Raw genomic sequence first — 18,436 nt, 5'->3', positions numbered from 1 at the left:
ACAGTAACGGGGGGGGGGGCTGGCTGGCTCTGTTTTGCATATGTTATTGCGGCGATGGGGTGAGGTCTGCATAAGTTACTGGAGCCGCTGGGCACCGACTCTGCGTGCTTTTATCATCGGAAACAGCCTCGCAACACAACACGACGACTGGGCCCATACCAAAACAAACACACCCTTGTGGTGCGTGAGTGTGTGTGTATGCAGCATGCTAGTATGTAAACATAAGGTTAACGGGGGGGGGGGGGGGAGATACGATAAATTACCTAGAAAACTGCTAATCCATTGATTCTTCAGTTGGGATTTTTAACCGTGCAAATGTCCAAAATTGTAAAGAATGTAATTATAGTGTTTGCTCTCACTCTTGGACAGGAAGGAGAGAATCAATCGTTGTTTGGAGACCTGTTTAAGGTGGAGGTGTGTGGGGCTATGGAGGAGGAAGCCTACTGGGAGAGGGGGGGAGGGGTCCTCCAAATAACCAGATGTGATTTCTGCCCCTTTGTGTCTGCCAGTTCACAAAGACTCAGACCTGAAGCCCCAACCCGGTGCCCTTTTTGTGAGCTCTCTCTCACACACACACACACACACACACACACACACACACACACACACACACACACACACACACACACACACACACACACACACACACACACACACACACACACACACACACACACACACACACACACACACACACACACACACACACACACACACACAAATTCCCAGAGGCTCTTCATATCTCCTCCCGTCAGTCAGCCGGTCTGAAGACAATCAGCGGGACTCCTGATTTTCTCTTTAGGAGAGAGAGGGAAAAATGCTCCTGGAATGTCGCGATAATGTGATGCGGGGGGGTGGGGGGCAGTGGGTTTCCACCTCTGGAGGAACCCCCCCCCCCCCCCCCTTTTTTTGGGAGGTAATCTGGTCAAACCGTGGACGGCGGAACAGAGGATACGAGCTAATCTATTCAGATCTAGGTCCAAGTCATTCAGTTTCTATTCTTAGCTGCTGAGTTCAGAGGCTGCTTTGTGTTCATTCACTTTATATCCAGCAATTAGACAGAGACGACGCATACGTGCGTGAGAGACGGGGATCCAGACGTGCTGTGTATAGATGGACTCTTATGCCCCGGTCGGGATGTTAAACCGTGATTTTACATCGCAGCCAACAAATCACACACAGACCCACACTTCCACACACATAAACATCGACCCCATCCAGCTAAGCGGAAAGGCACAAAGACCAAGCAAAGCCTGCAAGACCTCTGATAACACTGCACCTGTGTGTGTACGTGTGTGCGCATTTGTGTGTACATTCCTATGGTTTTGCATGTAGTCTATGTGAAGACACCTGTACCAAAAACTTCCAAAGGAAGACATTTGTATGTTTCCTTTTCTCCCCTTTTGGTTTTTCTTTAACGCTCTTACTTATTGTTTTCATTATTGCTGCAGTCTGTTACATTTTATTGTTATGCTCTGTTATAGGACTGACACTTATTACAAGTACAACCGAACGCTGAATAAAACATTTTTAGGCGACCAAAATGTTACAATTTACTTTCATGAAGTAAAACACGCTTTGAACGGGTTCAAGATGAAAGACGAAAACACAGACGATGCTGTGGCAGCGACCTGTCAATCACAAGGTAGCCCCGCCCTAAAGCATACTCTGCTTTATGGTCTATTTGACTCTAAATGGACCGTAATTTACTAAATGAACATCATGCTGTATTGAAGAAGACTTGAAACTAGAGATTGAGACCATAAACTCATGTTTACAATGTTTACTGAGGTAATAAATCAAGAGAGAAGTAGAGTCATTTTCTCATAGACTTCTATACAACCAGAGGAGTCGCCCCCTGATGGACAGCAGAGAGAATAGCATTGGATTCACTTCTCATCTTCAAATTCTTTGTTTTGTCTGATAAACAGTTCAAAAACAAGATGTAAAACAGAGGAAAATAATCCCATATTGGAAGCTGGTGCAAGCAAATGTTTAGCATTTTTGATTGAAAATTGTTATTTCTGCAGTTTAGTGATTAAAATGAATTGTTTCAGCTCTATTTTATTTGTTTGAGTTGTAAATTAAGAGTCCAAAAATACAGCGTACAAGTGTATGAATACCATGAAACTGTCATTAAGTGCCATGCTTTGTACTATTCTTCCTCACCTGCAGGACTCTCTCTCTTTCATGGCAACTGCTCGTTTTTAATAGATTGAAAACACAAAAAAAGCCATGTCCTTTTACAAACGTCCCCTCCCCTGTGTGTCCTGTGCCGTCAGTGTCTCAGTCTGAGGGAGAATAAAGAAGCGAGAGCCTTTTGACGTGGCGGAGCTGAGAAGATCGGAGAGTCTGCATACTGTACAATGATGAGACAGCAAAAACAGCTCCCTGAATAGATGTGGATTTAAAGAGGTTTTTGAATTGAGCTCATTCTTGAAAGAGGAATGACATTTTTTTTTTAAAAAAGGAGGTCAGCCAGACAGAGGGAAGGACAGAAGAAGTGGAAGAAAGGTCGAAACCGTAAACCTGGGATTTCAAGTTCAGCAGAAAGAACAGAGGAGCTAAGAGCGGTGTTAACTCATTGTTATTGGAATTATGGGTAATTTGTGAGGTTCAACTATTATTTGAGGTTGTCAGAAAAGTGTGGGTCTCAACACAGACACATGGTCACCACAGCCTAAATGACAAACGTGACAGTTTTAGAACAATCACGTTCCCTGCCACTGCTGCATGCATGGTGTAGTTTTGTAAACGTAATTGATTTCTGTATAAATATCATGTGGTGTTTGCTGACTATTTTGTTCTTTCTTTCAGCTGCTGTCTTCTTTTTTTGTTGCTATTATTATCATAATTGTATAATAACATATTAGTTGTAGAAAACTAAATACCCACACACTGCCGTCTCATTTCCATTTATTTGTTCTCCATGGACTGGTTTTTATTTTAAGACCACCTGTGGTTGAAACGTTGTCCCGTCTATTTAGAAGGAACAAATATTTTGGGAATAACTGCAGTTTTAAGTTGTTTTTTTGTCTTTTTGTGCAATTAATTAAATTAAAATGGAATACAAATTTGCCTCAGAGGGACTTATAATCATAATAATATATATATAATATGAGAGCACTTTAAATCCAGAAGTACTGACACTTTAATCTGCCACTTTCTAAACTACACCACTGCTGATAGATACTCTGAAGAGGGACGTTGGCAGGAGAGAAGTTCTGCCCCATAGCGTCCCGTCTTCACCGGGTGATCAGAGCGCAGTTCTCCGTTTGACCACTGAGGGGCACTCTAACACAGCATGCTGACAAGGTCCTTCAACAACAGCCTCACCTGTGGCCGGCTTCCACTGCTGAATGAGACGGATCAGGTCAGAAAAAAGGTGCACTCATAGATACTATCAAACCATTAAAACAGCTGTGAACAAATGCTCTAATTATTTCCATTAGAAGTCTGTAGAGAAAAAGTATTTTGGAAATGTATCCAGAAATGTACTTTAAGCTACTTTTTTTCTGTAGCTGGTCTTGTCCTGCAATTACAAGTCAAGAATAAAACTTGATCACAAAGATCGTCTCTACAAAGTGAACGTTTATCAAAAACCTGTAATGACTAACATGTCTGTGATTGTTATATAATGTTTCCTGTTTGTATAATACACAAATACATTTGTCTCGGAGCAAAGATAAACCCAATTTGATATTTCCATGTAATTAGTACATAATGGTTGAAATAAATCATTTTCTCATTTAAAACAACTTCAGTATTTTCAAAAGAATACAGTTTTCCTTCAAAAAATCTAAAACTACAATCTGGAAAACGTCACCGGCGCACTTCAGACAGAGTTCTGATGCACGTTTTGTGTTGTTCCTTAAAATGGTCATGTATTTACACTTTTAAATGCATATATGAACAACGTATATACGTAAACAACCTATTACTGATATTACTCTGAACATCAAGGATGTATTTCAGGAAATAAATCAATGAATTGAGATTTCACTAAGGAACAACGGTGATGCATCCTGCAGCCAAGCTCCAGGTGAATATCTGTCCCTTTAAAATGAAATAATAACTCATAAAAAGTAAATATACAATAATATAATACATGTAATATTGGAGTGGGAGGAGTGTTTCTACTTTTCATAATCTAATGATGTAAGTTGTACACTATAGGATGAGTACGTTCAGGCTGCACTGACATCGCAAAGGAGTTTGTTGGGATCAACTATCCAGTGCAAGAAAAAGACATGAGCCATTCGAATGGGACTAAACATTCCAACATTTTAGCACATAATATGAGCTTTAATTTGAAATGGAAAAAAATCAAGAGGTCTACTGTGTTAAGAAAAGTAATTTATATTGTATCGTGTTCTAAAGACATGTAAATGTATTTCCTTTCCTGAAAAGAGGATTTTAAAAAGGGGCAAACGTCCTAACCTTGGGCGCCGACAAAGGCCTGTGTGAATCGAGCACACGGGAAAAAAAGAACCTCGTGGAGACAAAAAGGTATAAAACATACTAAATGGAAAGGGAGAAGAAGAAAAAAAAGCGCAGTGAGGTGAGAAAGAAGGAGTTAAAACGGCTTCATTTCTGTCGTGAACAAAAAAAAGGTTACAGATTTGTTTTCCACACACACACACACACACACACACACACACACACACACACACACACACACACACACACACACACACACACACACACACACACACACACACACACACACACACACACACACACACACACACACACACACACACACACACACACACACACACACACGTCACTGAGGAAAAGATCGATACACACACTGACACCACCGTGGGGATAGAATCCGCTCGACACACACACACAACCTTGGGGCGGAGGTACCAAAGATCAATAAACACACACGCGTACAGGTGTCACCACTGCTATCCAAAGAGCGGCAAATCAATGCTCACACACCGATATACCTGTACCAATCAGCTGCTGTGTGCTCACACACTCACCCTGCTGTCTCCCTCTCCCTTTTTAATACACTCACCCCTCCTCGGCTCTCTCTCTCTCTCCTCCATTCCCTCTAAATCTCTTACAATGTCACACCTCTCTCCAGCTGCCCCCCCCCTCCTCTCTCTCTCTCTCCTCTGGTCCTTACAGAGTAGTAGCACATTTCTATATGTATACCAATCGTGTTGAATCTAATGCCACAAGGCCTCTTCTCCCGCACGGCAGGTTGATGACTGATTTGGATTTGACCCACGTTCAGAGTTCTTAAAAATCAAAAGGAGGTAAATTCTCAGTTCTAACGTCCTCGACCGATGCTTCCCGCGGCGGCCACGGGGTGGCGCTCTGGTCTTGAGCCGGCCCAGCAGGGTCTCCTGACAACACTCAGGAGAGTGAAAAGTCACATTGACTTCAAGTGTGTCGTACGATCAGATGCACGCATTTATGCATAATCTCTACGTGCATTAATGCAGCCCCGTGTGTGGACAGCAGGTCGCTCAACTTGAACCGCCCTGCTTGCCTTCGCTGACCGCTCTCCATCCATCCATTCACACCTCACCGTGCTCCTCCCATCTCTGCCTCTCTTTGCCTTTTGATCATTGGTCAAGAATCTCTCCAAAAAAACACGACCACTGTTGAGTTCAAATACATTGAGTGGCATACTGTAAAAGACAGAACTGAGCAAAAAAAGAAAAGAAAAAAAAGAACCCTCGACAATTTTCTATTCTTTTTTTGTTTTCGTCGAGCAGAGATGCCGATTGTTTGCTGAATTTACTGCTTTTTTTCTCGTTGATTTCTTGTTTGATTGTTATTGGATAAATGTGGGATTTAGGAGTTTTTTTTTTAAGCCGTCACCTTGGACATTAGATACTGGACATTTTTCACTCATTTCGGACATTTTAAAGGCAAAATGATTCGTTGAAATAAAAAATAAAATTAAAAAAAACAACGAAATAATTAAAATAATCATAATTTCTGTCAGTTTCTCTCTTTGGTGTATTATTTTTGCATTCCTGTTATTGATCGGTTTAATGCACTAAACGTGACATCGCTCCCATTTTCAAAGCTGCTCCGATTGCGTTTGAGAACGGAACGATTTTAAGCTTTCCAAAAACACAGACAATTCAAATAGTATTCAGTAATCACTCGCTCAGAGTCAAAGAGCCACGGCTTCTCTCTACAGTCTCCATTTTGCACTGACAAATAAACAATCAGCAGCAATCCAAAGCAGAAGAGGCATGATGGTTTTGGGCTCGTTGGAAGGCATTCTGGGAGATGAAGGAAAGCGCTAACAGCATAAGGCGATGATGTTGGCTGGCCGAAACACGTATCATGGAAACACATTTTCACCCACTAAACAAAAATAACTGCTAGAATGCATGAAGATCATGTTTTGGCGTAAACGATATTATGATACTTGGTGAGAAAGGTAAGAAAAACGCAAAGATGGAGGGAGGGACCCCGCTGTGAAGCTGTGGGCGGAAGAAAAGGTCAAACCAGGGTGTCTGTAGGCGTCTGAGTGAAAGAGAAAGAGAGACTGAGCTGCTGGACTTCCTCCAGGCAAATCTTTTCTTGTAAATATTACTCTAAACTGTACTGTAAGAAATGTCTTCAAAACCATTACGTCACAGACAAGATGAAAATGTAGTGGATACTTCCCTCTCTCACTCTATATATATATATATATATATACAGTATATATATATATATATAGAAATATTAGTAAGAAGTGTGTGTGGGGGTATTTGTGTGTGTCCATGTGTGTCAGTATCTTACTTTCTCAGTAAATACCCCGGGGCTTTGTGGTCTATACTGTGTGGTTTGGAGGAGTTTGTTAGTTGAGGGCCAGGTGCAGGCAGACAACACATACACTCAGGGAAGATAAACGGACCTGGCGTACGCGAATGCGCGCGCGCGCACACGCACACACACACACACACACACACACACACACACACACACACACACACACACACGGAGGATAAATGGACCCAGTAGCAGGGAGGTCTGACAGAATGCCTTTTCACACCTGGCTGAGCCCAGCGGAAGGTGACAGAGTCACATCTCCCAAAGCAAACACACACACAAACATACACACACTCACACACACACACACACCTTCTCACATTGGGGAGTTCAGGGTCATAAGCAGCATCATGAATAAAATGAGGCTGTCTTAAACAGAAGGAGCCCTGTGTATGCGCGTGTGTTTGTTTGTTTGTGTCTGCGCGAGCCCCTAAAGCCCCCACCAGGCCGGTTTGGATCTGTAACGACCTTCTGTTCCCAGTGCTTAAATGGTTTAAATACTTCAATTAGACCTGGGTCACAATCCTCCACCCGTTAAAGCACGCCGTCACACGCAAACACACACGAACAAAAAAAAGAAGAAGTGGTTTCATGATCTCGTGAGGCCACTGGATAATTCTTTACCGGCGCTTCTTTTTCATTGCCAGTCTTTTCCTCTCGTCTAAAACCTTGACAATAACACATATAACATCCCACCAGTGTTAAACCTAACTCCCATCCTCTCTGCCAGCATCTCCCCTGGAACTTCTCTGTCCCGTTTCCTCCTCCCTCCCTCCCTCCTCACCCTCCTCCTCCCTCCCGCCGTGCTATCCAGCGCTAACGATGCTGCCTTTTCATTAGACAGCCCCTGCTAATTAATCTCCATAGAGGAGAGTGACAGACCTCCCCCAACACACACACAGACACACACACACAAAGTGCACGCCAAGATATATGCAAACACACACTTCTTCTCCTCCTCTCTCTCTCACTCCCTCCCTCGCTCGTCCCGAGTGGCGTTGGCAGCCCATTTCATGCTTTATCACGTCTTTTAATTGACAAACAAGCTGCTCTTTTCTCTTAGGCTGAGGTCTATATCACCTCCTCGCTCAGATGCACGCACACACACACACACACACGTTATCTGTTCAGAATTTGGATAAACGCACACACACACAAATGAGCAAAAAGCCTCCCCGCTGACATATGGCCCATGTGACTGTCACAGTTTTCTACTCTTTGACACATTGTTTGTGCTCTCTTACACACACACACACACACACACACACACACACACACACACACACACACACACACACACACACACACACACACACACACACACACACACACACACACACACACACACACACACACACACAGTTAAAAAAAGTTAAAAGAGGTAAAGGTTCCCATCACTCAGGGCGCTTCCTTAATCTTATGAGATGTTTATTCCCGCCATGGTTCACTCGGGTGCTACAGGGCAACGTCAATACCAATCGCAACCGAATTATTGATTTTGAGTGATCGTGCGACACCTTTGCCTTTCGCAAAGCTCATGAACAATACTTTCTTTCGTGTAGCTTCTTCTTTTATGTTTAAACAGCCATACGCGTGAATACAAAGGATGTAGACATTGAGGGATACTAGGAGGCAGTTTGGTTTGCCTTTATCAACTCACGCTGTTATTTCTGTTTCTCTTTGCTTTTTGTGCAAATGGACCATATTTTCTTTATTTAAACATTGAGTGAATTAATACAAAGTCTCCCTCGCAAATATCGTTGGACATCCTTTTTGGTTGAGGCACATTCTGTGAGATTTAAAATCTTTCTATTCTGATGAGGCAGGTTCTGCATGAAAAAGATTTAGGAAGTGGAAGTGGGGCAGGGTGAGCTTGCTGCTGGCTTAGTCCCCCCCCCCCCCCCCACCACCTTGTTCTTTTACATTCCTCTGCTTTTAATTGGGACTCAGAACTACTACGTCCGCTGGGATTTGGATAAATTTGACACAGGTTGTGTACAAACTCTACATACTGAAAACAAGTAAACTTTGACATAGCGAAGAGTAAACTTCACAGTGTTGAATGCATGTGCATCAGTTGCTGTGCATATATAATGAGATACTGATGGGGTAGCCTAATAGTGGAGGGTTCCATATTTATTAAATCTGCCCATGTTAATGCATACCTAAAAAGATTTGACATATTAAAGTTACCAAACAACGAATATGTAATATATTTACTGTATATTGTTTTAAGAGATGTTTTAAAACCTCTGCCACCCGTTACATCTCTGTCCACTGTTAACGATTGTCCAAATACTGAAATACAAGGCTTTTTGTTGTTTTTTTACTCCCGAAAGGTTTGAGAGAGACCAGAAACGTTGCACCCTATCCTCTGACCAAGCCCCCCTGATGAAAAGATGAAGTGTGAAAGCGCCCGGGTGAAAAGCGTGAACAGCGCTAGAGTGGAGTTTGCTGATGGTGGTGGTTTTGTGGTTGGATACTCACTGTGACGTGATACTGTCTCCAGATCTCCGGACAGGCCTGAGGAGAGAGAATAAAACACTTGATATGGTCGTCACACATACATGAAAGTACCAAGAACAGATATTTAAAAAGAGGGGAATGAAAATGTCTAAAAGCAACCTGCAGCATGTTTGTGCAACTCTTAGTTGTCAGCGATGCGCATTGGATATTAAAGACACGATAAATAGGAAACATTTAATGGCATTTGGGCAGATGCTGACGAACAGAGAGAGGGCCAAAGGCAAACTGAAAAGCAGGCCTTGGTACCGTTTGTTGGCCTCTCCCTCTGTCTCCCACTAACCCTTTATCTAACAGATTTCCCTTCTGTGTGTCTCTCTCTAAAGTCAGTCAGTCACTCAGACCGTCAGTCAGTTGTTTTTGTCCCGCTGTGGCTAAAGCATTATCTCCGGGGCTTCGCCACGCTGTTCCTTAAGCATTCCGACATCCTTTCCCAACCGCCGCCGCTTCCCACTGGGAAATTGAAAATGCCGCAGTTGCCGCGGGCAACGAGATTTATCTACTTACACACCTACTGAGAGAGAGAGCGCGAGAGAGCGAGAGAGAGAGCGAGAGAGAGAGAGAGAGACAGAGAGACAGAGAGACAGAAGGAGAGGAAGATTTCATGCCTGTCCTGTGCGGGATGTTTAGTTTTCCCTTGCATACAATAAACAGGTTATTATCAAATTTAAAAAGTGACCATTTGGCCGAACATGTCGTCTTTTTAAGCCCAGTAAACAACGCTGGGCACTTCTATTCTGGCTTAATCTGAGCAGTTTGGATTTGAATACAGAGATGGGCAAATATGAATTTTGATAGCTGAATACTCCTCCACCTCTCATCTAGCTTTCTTTTTCTTCAACCCCCCCACCACCACACCACACCAACTTCCCCTCCGCTTGCTCTCTCCCTCCAGACCGCCGGGGTAGCGTGTTGTTGTCGAGGGCGACAGGCGAGGCGAGCGACACACTCGCGCTCCGTCAACCGTCTGTCTTTAATGAGAGACACAGAAAGGCCCAGGGGACAGAGACCTGACTCTCTTTTCTCTCTCAAACACACACACTAACACATACAGTATCATTTGTGTGAGAAAAAAAAAGTTATGCGTTCCAAGAAAAGGGTAATTACGAGGACATGCAACTTTGCGCGTCTGTTTGCTGTTGAAAACGATAAGCAAAAGAGGAGGAGAGGAAGAGCGAGATGAGCGTGAATATACGGAGAAAAGAATGGGGGAGAGAGAGGGAGAAAAAGAGAAAATGTGCGGTGTGTGTCCTGGTCTCCCCTCTCCCTCTGGTGTTCACCTGGTTACTCATCCATCACACAGAGCACAGTACATGACTGACTGGCAGAGAGCGAGAGAGAGAGAGAGAGAGAGAGAGAGAGAGAGAGAAAAAGAGGGGGGGAGAGAGTGAGGAGGGGAGACAGGCAAGCTCTTACATGCACACAGGGTTTTCCATTCTATGGCATTAGTGTAAATGGGCAAGGTAATGAACGTTGCAGTGGGATAATTGTCATTGATGGTCATTAGATTCACCCTTCACTGCCAACGTGCACACACACACACCTGAGTGTGCGCACGCACGCACACGCACACGCACACACACACGGAATATGCAGCATGGCGGAGACATAACTAAGCTGTAATTGCTGAAGTGTATCAATTAATGTGAACAGCGGCGTGTGCTGACCCCTGGTCACTCAAATATCACCAAGAGAGAAAATGGAGAGGAAATGAAAGTACATACCGTATACTTCTGTTGTAAAGGCGATTGATGCTTTGTGAAGTTTACATTCAGCGCTACCTGTTCTTACTACAAGCCGAAGCCCAAAATACACACACACACACACACACACACGCACACGCACACACACACACACACACTATATCTGTGGCTGTTTAGCTGTCCTCGCTCATTCAGTAGCATGACATTGATTTCATGCGTTCTTGCTCCTGAAATCTTTCCTTTTTACTAGAAACAGCATGTCTTCATTTCTTGATTCTGTGTTACTCTTTACATTACTCTTGTAAAGGTTTTTTTTAGCCTTATTATGATGTGTTGGATTTCCCTTACGTCAAATAGACCGCGTGATTCTCAAAGTGGAGTCAGTAGCACTATGACAGGGGGTTCGAGAAATAATTTGCTTTAAAATAATAAAAATGTGCTGTATCATTTAAAAGTGCACATCTACGGATGGGGACGCTTCGTGCCTATAAAACAAGCATATACAGTATTGTCCATTAATCCCGCCCACGTTAGCTTTGGGCCAATAAAAACTACAGGCCTGTGACACATCACATCACTCCGTCATGAATCAGCCACTTGACTCAGGGTGCAACAAACCGGTCCTGCCGCTGGCTTAGCTTGGCTAATTAGCCTGCTCGCTAGCTGGTGAGCATGGAGAAATATTTGAGTCAGTCCGCATCGCCAAGTGCCGCTAAACGCCCAAACTAGCTAAATTGAGAAGACAATACGACAGTTATATTGAGTTTGTTCTTATTGAGAACGGCGAGAATGCGTCATGACTCAGGTGTCAGGACTCAGGTGCTAGCGAACGAAGCCATGAAGGGCCAGGGTAAAGAGACATCATTGAAACTAGAGATTGAGAGCATAAACTCATGTTTACAATGTTTACTGAGGGAATAAATCAAGTGAGAAGTAGAGTCATTTTCTCATAGACTTCTACAGTATATGATCAGACTTCTTTTTGCAACCGGAGGAGTCGCCCCCTGATGGCCAGTAGAAAGAATGCAAGTTTAAGACACTTCTGCATTGGCTTCACTTTTCAGAACCGGAGGTTGCCGCCTGTGTTAACCTGATTTAAATAGAATTTTGTATTTTAGTAAGTATTTAGGTGGAAAAGTTTTAGGATAGAAATAGTTCCAATGGCATCTGAGAGTACAGATTGCAGTAAGCATAAGCTTAGGTGGTATTGCAATAATGAGGGGTCCTCGGAAAATCTTCTCCCCTGTAAGGGTTCCTTAGCCCCAAAAAGTTTGAGAACCTCTGAAATAGACCATATGACTAACGTTGGGGTTGAACTGGCCTTATCGCCCAGCATCAGAGCTCAAATGTGCAGAGCCTTCTGATTCCGAACTAAAAAAAACGAATGCCATACTCACGTCGTAGTAGTGACCCTTTATGCCGCAGCGCTCGCACCGCTTGTACCAGTACCGTTGCTCGCTGCAGGAATTGTAGAGGTGTCCCGGCAGGCCGCAGTTGTTGCAGTGCTTATTGGGACAACCAACGGCCATGTGGCCTGGATTGCCACAAAGAAAGCAGGGTGCTAACTTCTGCACCACACACACACACACACACACACACACACACACACACACACACACACACACACACACACACACACACACACACACACACACACACACACACACACACACACACACACACACACACACACACACACACACACACACACACACACACACCACAGTTAGTAGTTTTACGTACTTGTACTCGTCAGTGTGTATAAGCTGTACATGCTGCTGTGCAATGAGTGGAACTGACTTTGGACTCGGGGCAGTTCTTGGAGAGATGTCCGTTCTTGTTGCAGTTTCTACACTGGACGTTCTTGTTGGTGTAGTATCTGTTTGACATCCGCTGCGCCGTCATCCTCACACCCTTGTCTCTGTTGTAGATCCGTGCCTGAAACACACGCAGTTGATGCATCATTTACACATTTATTGTTTTGTGCCCATCAGGTTTTTATTTACAGAAAACCGCTGCCTTTTAGACCACAAGCACAAACTATTTTGTAGAAAAAGACCTCAGAAGACAAGAGTGGCTGAATGTCAAGATACGCATCACATACTGAAAAGCTAATAATGTCCACCAACCTCTTTGTCCTTGGCAGAAACCAACCAGCCACTTTCTTCTTCTTCATCATCATCTGGCAGGACAGAAACATGTATTTTAAAATACTGAAAATTGAATTGATGAAGTTAAGAATCTTATTTTCAACCGCGCATTTTAAATAAAGTTTATTACTTTAATTCACCTCGTGTGTCATTTTAATCGCTGTCTTTAAAGCAAACATTACTGCGTTTGTTCTGTAGTTTTTATGTTTGGAAAAAACGCAGCTTTCCTGAAAAGAAAATCTTTAACCTAATTGATGATGTCTATCAACAGCACAAAAATACCATACAATAAATTAAAAAATGGAAGATTTAAAGAGAGATTGTAGTTAGGTTTCATTCACAATTCCCAAGAAACAAGGATTTGTCACAAATTTATTGCAGCCTAAAATAAAATGTGTCTTTTGGCCTTCAACCATTCTTTTCTTGCTCAAACGATATGACAAGAATTGGAACCAGGATTCAATAAGAACCAAGGCTGATGAATTCAAGACAATATCCAACCCTAATAAGAACTCTAAACCCTGAGGAGCAACTTCAGCTTCCTGTAAGAGAAGGACAGACACACACACACGCAGAGAAACTGACACAGTGGCAGCCCAGCACATCTGTACGAGTGGCACTAACAGCGCCCTGAGGGACGCCGCTGCACTCTCCTCAGGCCCACAGAACTGTAACTGACATCCAGAAATCGCAACACAAACACGCATGGAAAAACACACACGGGCGCGTGTACTTGGCATTAAATTACGTGCTGATAGTAACGACTCGCGCCCCGCTCGTCGACCCCAGCGACGAGCTGGTTGACAGTCTTTAGCCTTTGGACAAACATGCAGCCTTGAGCCACACACACATATTACAGTCTCCTTTCCACCTCTCTCTTTTTTCTGACTCTCTCTATCCGGCACCTTATCGCAATATCTCTCTCTCTCTCTCTCTCTCTCTCTCTCTCTCTCTCTCTCTCTCTCTCTCTCTCTCTCTCTCTCTCTCTCTCTCTCTCTCTCTCTCTCTCTCTCTCTCTCTCTCTCTCTCTCTCTCTCTCTCTCTCTCTCTCTCTCTCTCTCTCTCTCTCTCTCTCTCTCTCTCTCTCTCTCTCTCTCTCTCTCTCTCTCTCTCTCCTTACCCCCCCCATCCCTCTCTCTCCTCCCCGGGTGTGCGGTGTGCGGCTGCAGAGGGAGGTTATCACTTCTCTTCCCCCTTCAAACAAATTAAAATGGCTGCTGTTTGGATGGGGCTTCTTTCTGCAACGACCTTCACCTACAAAAAAAAAACACACACACACGCGCATGCAGACTCGACGTCTTCCTCATCAAAGCAAAAGAGTGCGACTGCAATTCAGATGATTTTAACATCAATTTGAGCTTTGAGTTGATTCGTTTGGGCTGATGGAAGCCAATATATATCAGTTAAATGGTGACTAGCTTGAACCAAAGCAGTTTTTCACAGCTTGCTGAAATGCGCGCGCGCACCACACACACACACACACACACACACACACACACACACACACACACACACACACACACACACACACACACACACACACACACACACACACACACACACACACACACACACACACACACACACACACACACACACACACCCTGTTTTTAGGAACCAAGTATTTTCCCAAAGAAAAAACATCAGTATCTACAAAGGTTTAAAACAGTCCGCCAACACCTGAATTGATGAGGCCATCATGTGACACTAATTTTGAATTTGGTCCAATTAGGAACTATCTCAGACTATTTTACTTTAAGGTGAGTTACAACTTTAAGATTTGTCACATTTTACTCCCGGCTCTCGAAAGGACTGGGTGGTGACAAAGTCAGTCGATTCAATATTTTTTAACTGCAAAGCAGTGTGTAGTGACCAACTTCAAACCAAACAGCGACAAGATAAAAGCAGTTTCAAAAAACAAAAGAAGCTGTAGTTTAAGTGCCCTCAAACATTTGAAAGAGGGGCAACAGGGAAGCATCATCAGAAAATAAAAGCATTTAAGTGGTCTTATGGTTATTTTCATCCTGACTTCCTGATTATAGTTGTCTTGTCTGCAAATATCAAAATAATGAAAAATGTCGACCGCAGTTTCACAGCCCAAAGTGACATCTTAAAATGACAAACACTTTAAATTTACGATCATATAAAACAGAAAAAAAGCAGCAAATCGGCACACAGGAGAAGCTGGAACAGGCACGTGTGTTTGGCCTTTTTGCTTGAAAAATGACTGCGTGTTGTCCATCTCGTAGCGGGGATGCTGTTTTATATTCACGTGTGTTGTTTCTGACAGTGTTGCTCTAGTTACGTTAGTTTTGGTTAGTTTGTTACAGAGACATGAACGGGGAACCTCTGCAGAGCTCACCTACTGTGAACAGACTGGGGGCCTCTGTGTGACGTGTGTGTGTGTGTGTGGTGTGTGTGTGCGCGCGCGCGCTTGTGAAAGTACTCTGTGTTACACGACAACCAGCTCCCAGTCAATGGGCAGCTTGAAGAAAAGGCAGGGGGTGAAAGGTGTGTATGTGTGTGTAGAAGTGCGTCTGAGCGTGTGTGTGTGTGAGTAGGCGTTAGTGACTCGACGAAAGTCATTCCCAAAGCGTCTCCCGGGGGGACTCCCAAATAAAGAGCAGGAAGCTTTCCCTTAATCTAAGGGCCCCCCATCTCACCAACACACATGGATAAAGGTTGAAGCTCTTTGTCACGGCCGAGGAATCAAACATATGGGTGGGGGGGAAGAGGAAAGGGTGGGTGGGGGGGGACTGTTGTCTGTACACTGGGTGAAAATATGCTAATCAACCTTGAGGCCCTGCTCAAAATCAAAACCACCAGAGCTGCTCGTTTTTATCGTGGCCCAAACTGATCTGAAGGAGTCTGGAGCCGAATAAGCAGATGGCAGCGGCTTCACCGAGCAGCTGAACGGACCCGAGAGAGAGAGAGAGAGGCCTCCGCCATGTCGGCTGCAACTGTTCAATATCAACTGATCTAATGCGGAAGCCGTCTTAACAGTCCCACGATCGTAAAAGAAAGAGAAATGCACGGAGGGGTCTGAAGGAAAACAAGGATGTCAGAGTCTTGAAACACCTCCACACGCATTCAATACAACGATCACAGGAGAGACATTTTTTTGGGGGGGAAAGTTCCCTTGCATCCCATTTCCACAGATTTTTATTCTCCGGGACAACTCGAACATTATCACATCACTCCGTCGCTGTCGTGGGGGGGGGATCGACACAATGCCATGGAAGAGGGGGAGACAGGGGAACAGAGGGAGGGAAGGATCGGGGGAGAGAAGGGCGACAGATGCTACCTGTCTGTCTCATAGGTACCCTGATTACTAGAAGATGAGGAGGAGGCTGCGTGCCAGTTCATCAGAGCCGGCAGAACAGAACAAAACCATGAAACTGTGTGTGTGTGTGTGTGTGTGTGCACGAACGATTTGAATCTGTCCCTTCCACCAGTGAGAACAGAAGTGTACGTGTGGCTAATGAACCATGAACACTCGGCTCTCCAGTGGTGACACACACACACACACACACACACACAAACACAGTAAGGGAATATAAGGGGACCGAGAGCTGCATACTTCTCTTGGGACGAGGTCCTTGCAGGGACTGATAACCCAGAAACGAAACTGAGAACGTCAAGACACAGACCCTGGCCTTTCAATGCGGTTGTCTCTCCTGACAACCACCCTCAACTGTAACCATTAACCAGTTTCCTACAATGTGTGTGTGGGTGTCATCTACAAGCTGTTCACCCCTCTGTCCAGGCAAACATCAAAGCCTCGGACCGGCCTGCCTCGCCCCTATCCCTCTTTCCCTGTCCCAACACTTAAACAGGCAACCCAAGCCAGCCAGCCCATTGTACTACGCTGTTGACCGGGCCCATTAACACACCAACTGGTACACGCACGCACACAAACACACACACACAAAACGGGAGTGAAAGAGAGGCCTTGCCCCCCCCCCCCCCCCCATATGGAGGTTATGTTTGATACTGAAGCGACAGGGCCGGATTAGCAACACTATACATGACAATGGTGAGGGTGGGCGGGAGTGTGCAGGCCCTGTTTGTGTGTGTCAGTGTGTGTGTGTGTGTGCGGAAAAAAGTGCTTCCTTTGTGACATCAACCTTGCCCTACAGCCTTGCCCTCTGCGAGGTTAAACACACCGAGAGGTTCGCTAAGTCAGACGCGCGCACAGACCCGTAGCTTTTCCGACGCTCTTTTGTGCGACAGAAAGGTCTGGCCGAGGGGTGTAAAACACAACGGCAAAGAGAGCAGGAGGACAAGTGAGATGAACAAGAACAGTGAGAGGAAGAGAGGGAGGGGTTCGGGAGGAGAGGAGGGTGACAATGCATGGGTATGGGCCACAGAGCACATTACGAGACGACAAAAGAAGAGCCGGCTGAATTTCAAGCCCACCGGTAAAAGAGCGTCCAGGTAGAGGAGGACTGGAGTGTTTGTGGGAATGACGGTGGAGGGCAGCGAGGAGAAATTAGGTCGTGGAGATGAAACGATATGGGGAACAAGAAAAAGATAAGACACTGGGTGTAGATATTTGCCATGTTGGGAATAGATCAATAGCTGTACAGGCCTATTATAGATTAAAGCTACGCATTTAATTTGGCTTCATATCATGCTCTCTTTGCCCGTCTCCAGTGATCTCTCTGTTAGACAGACAGGGGGCAGGGCAGGGCTGACACCATTCCTCGAGAAACTCAATTACTTAAAAAAAATCATTGATGCAAATTCTATGCAACGAGGCTTTGTTTAACCCCGTAATACTTGTTTCGACCTAACAAAGTATTACAATTATTTATTTTCTTCGAATTTTAATTGTGTTTTTATGCAAATAACCACTATAGATCACAATAATAAAAGGTAAAAGGATGACATTTAGAATTCTTGACGGTGTACACTGACTTTGGTACATTTTACTTTTTTTGGGACAGTTCCAGGTGGAATGGGTTCAGTTTTTAAAATATTATTTTATGCAACTTAAGCAATACAAATTTCGATTTTTGTAAAAAGGCAACAAATAAGTTGTTACGTCTTATTTTCTCTTCTGTATATTTACTATTGCTCCTTAACAAAGAAAAAGTATATTTTATCGGGAAAATACTTGGATTACTATAACTGCAGCCCGAGGGCAGGGTTGGGTTTCCTGAATTTAGTGCTGGTCCGCATGTTCTGCATTCACGATTCATATGTCCCAGACAAATGGGAGATATTCCATTCAACTACTATCTGTGTTTATTGAGCTGGATT

At 44.2% G+C, this 18,436-nt stretch overlaps 1 protein-coding gene across 1 annotated transcript in view; it reads right to left on the bottom strand.

Annotated features, from left to right (window-relative positions):
* The window catches only part of zcchc7 (zinc finger, CCHC domain containing 7), a 48,213-nt gene that overhangs the window by 7,702 nt on the left and 22,075 nt on the right, over positions 1-18,436 (bottom strand). Inside the window, exons 4-7 of the mRNA XM_076090972.1 lie at positions 13,151-13,203; positions 12,822-12,959; positions 12,419-12,589; positions 9,283-9,318 (exon numbers count right to left, since the gene is read on the bottom strand). Of these exons, the coding sequence (XP_075947087.1) occupies positions 9,283-9,318; positions 12,419-12,589; positions 12,822-12,959; positions 13,151-13,203 (398 nt within the window). The remainder of the gene's footprint in view (positions 1-9,282; positions 9,319-12,418; positions 12,590-12,821; positions 12,960-13,150; positions 13,204-18,436) is intronic.

Source organism: Anarhichas minor, unplaced genomic scaffold, assembly GCF_050575085.1.
Source record: "Anarhichas minor isolate MPS153535 unplaced genomic scaffold, ASM5057508v1 ptg000014l, whole genome shotgun sequence".
NCBI classification, from domain to species: Eukaryota; Metazoa; Chordata; class Actinopteri; order Perciformes; family Anarhichadidae; genus Anarhichas; species Anarhichas minor.
The sequence above is the reverse complement of the archived record's forward strand: the minus strand, read 5'-3'. Positions and strand labels throughout refer to the sequence as shown.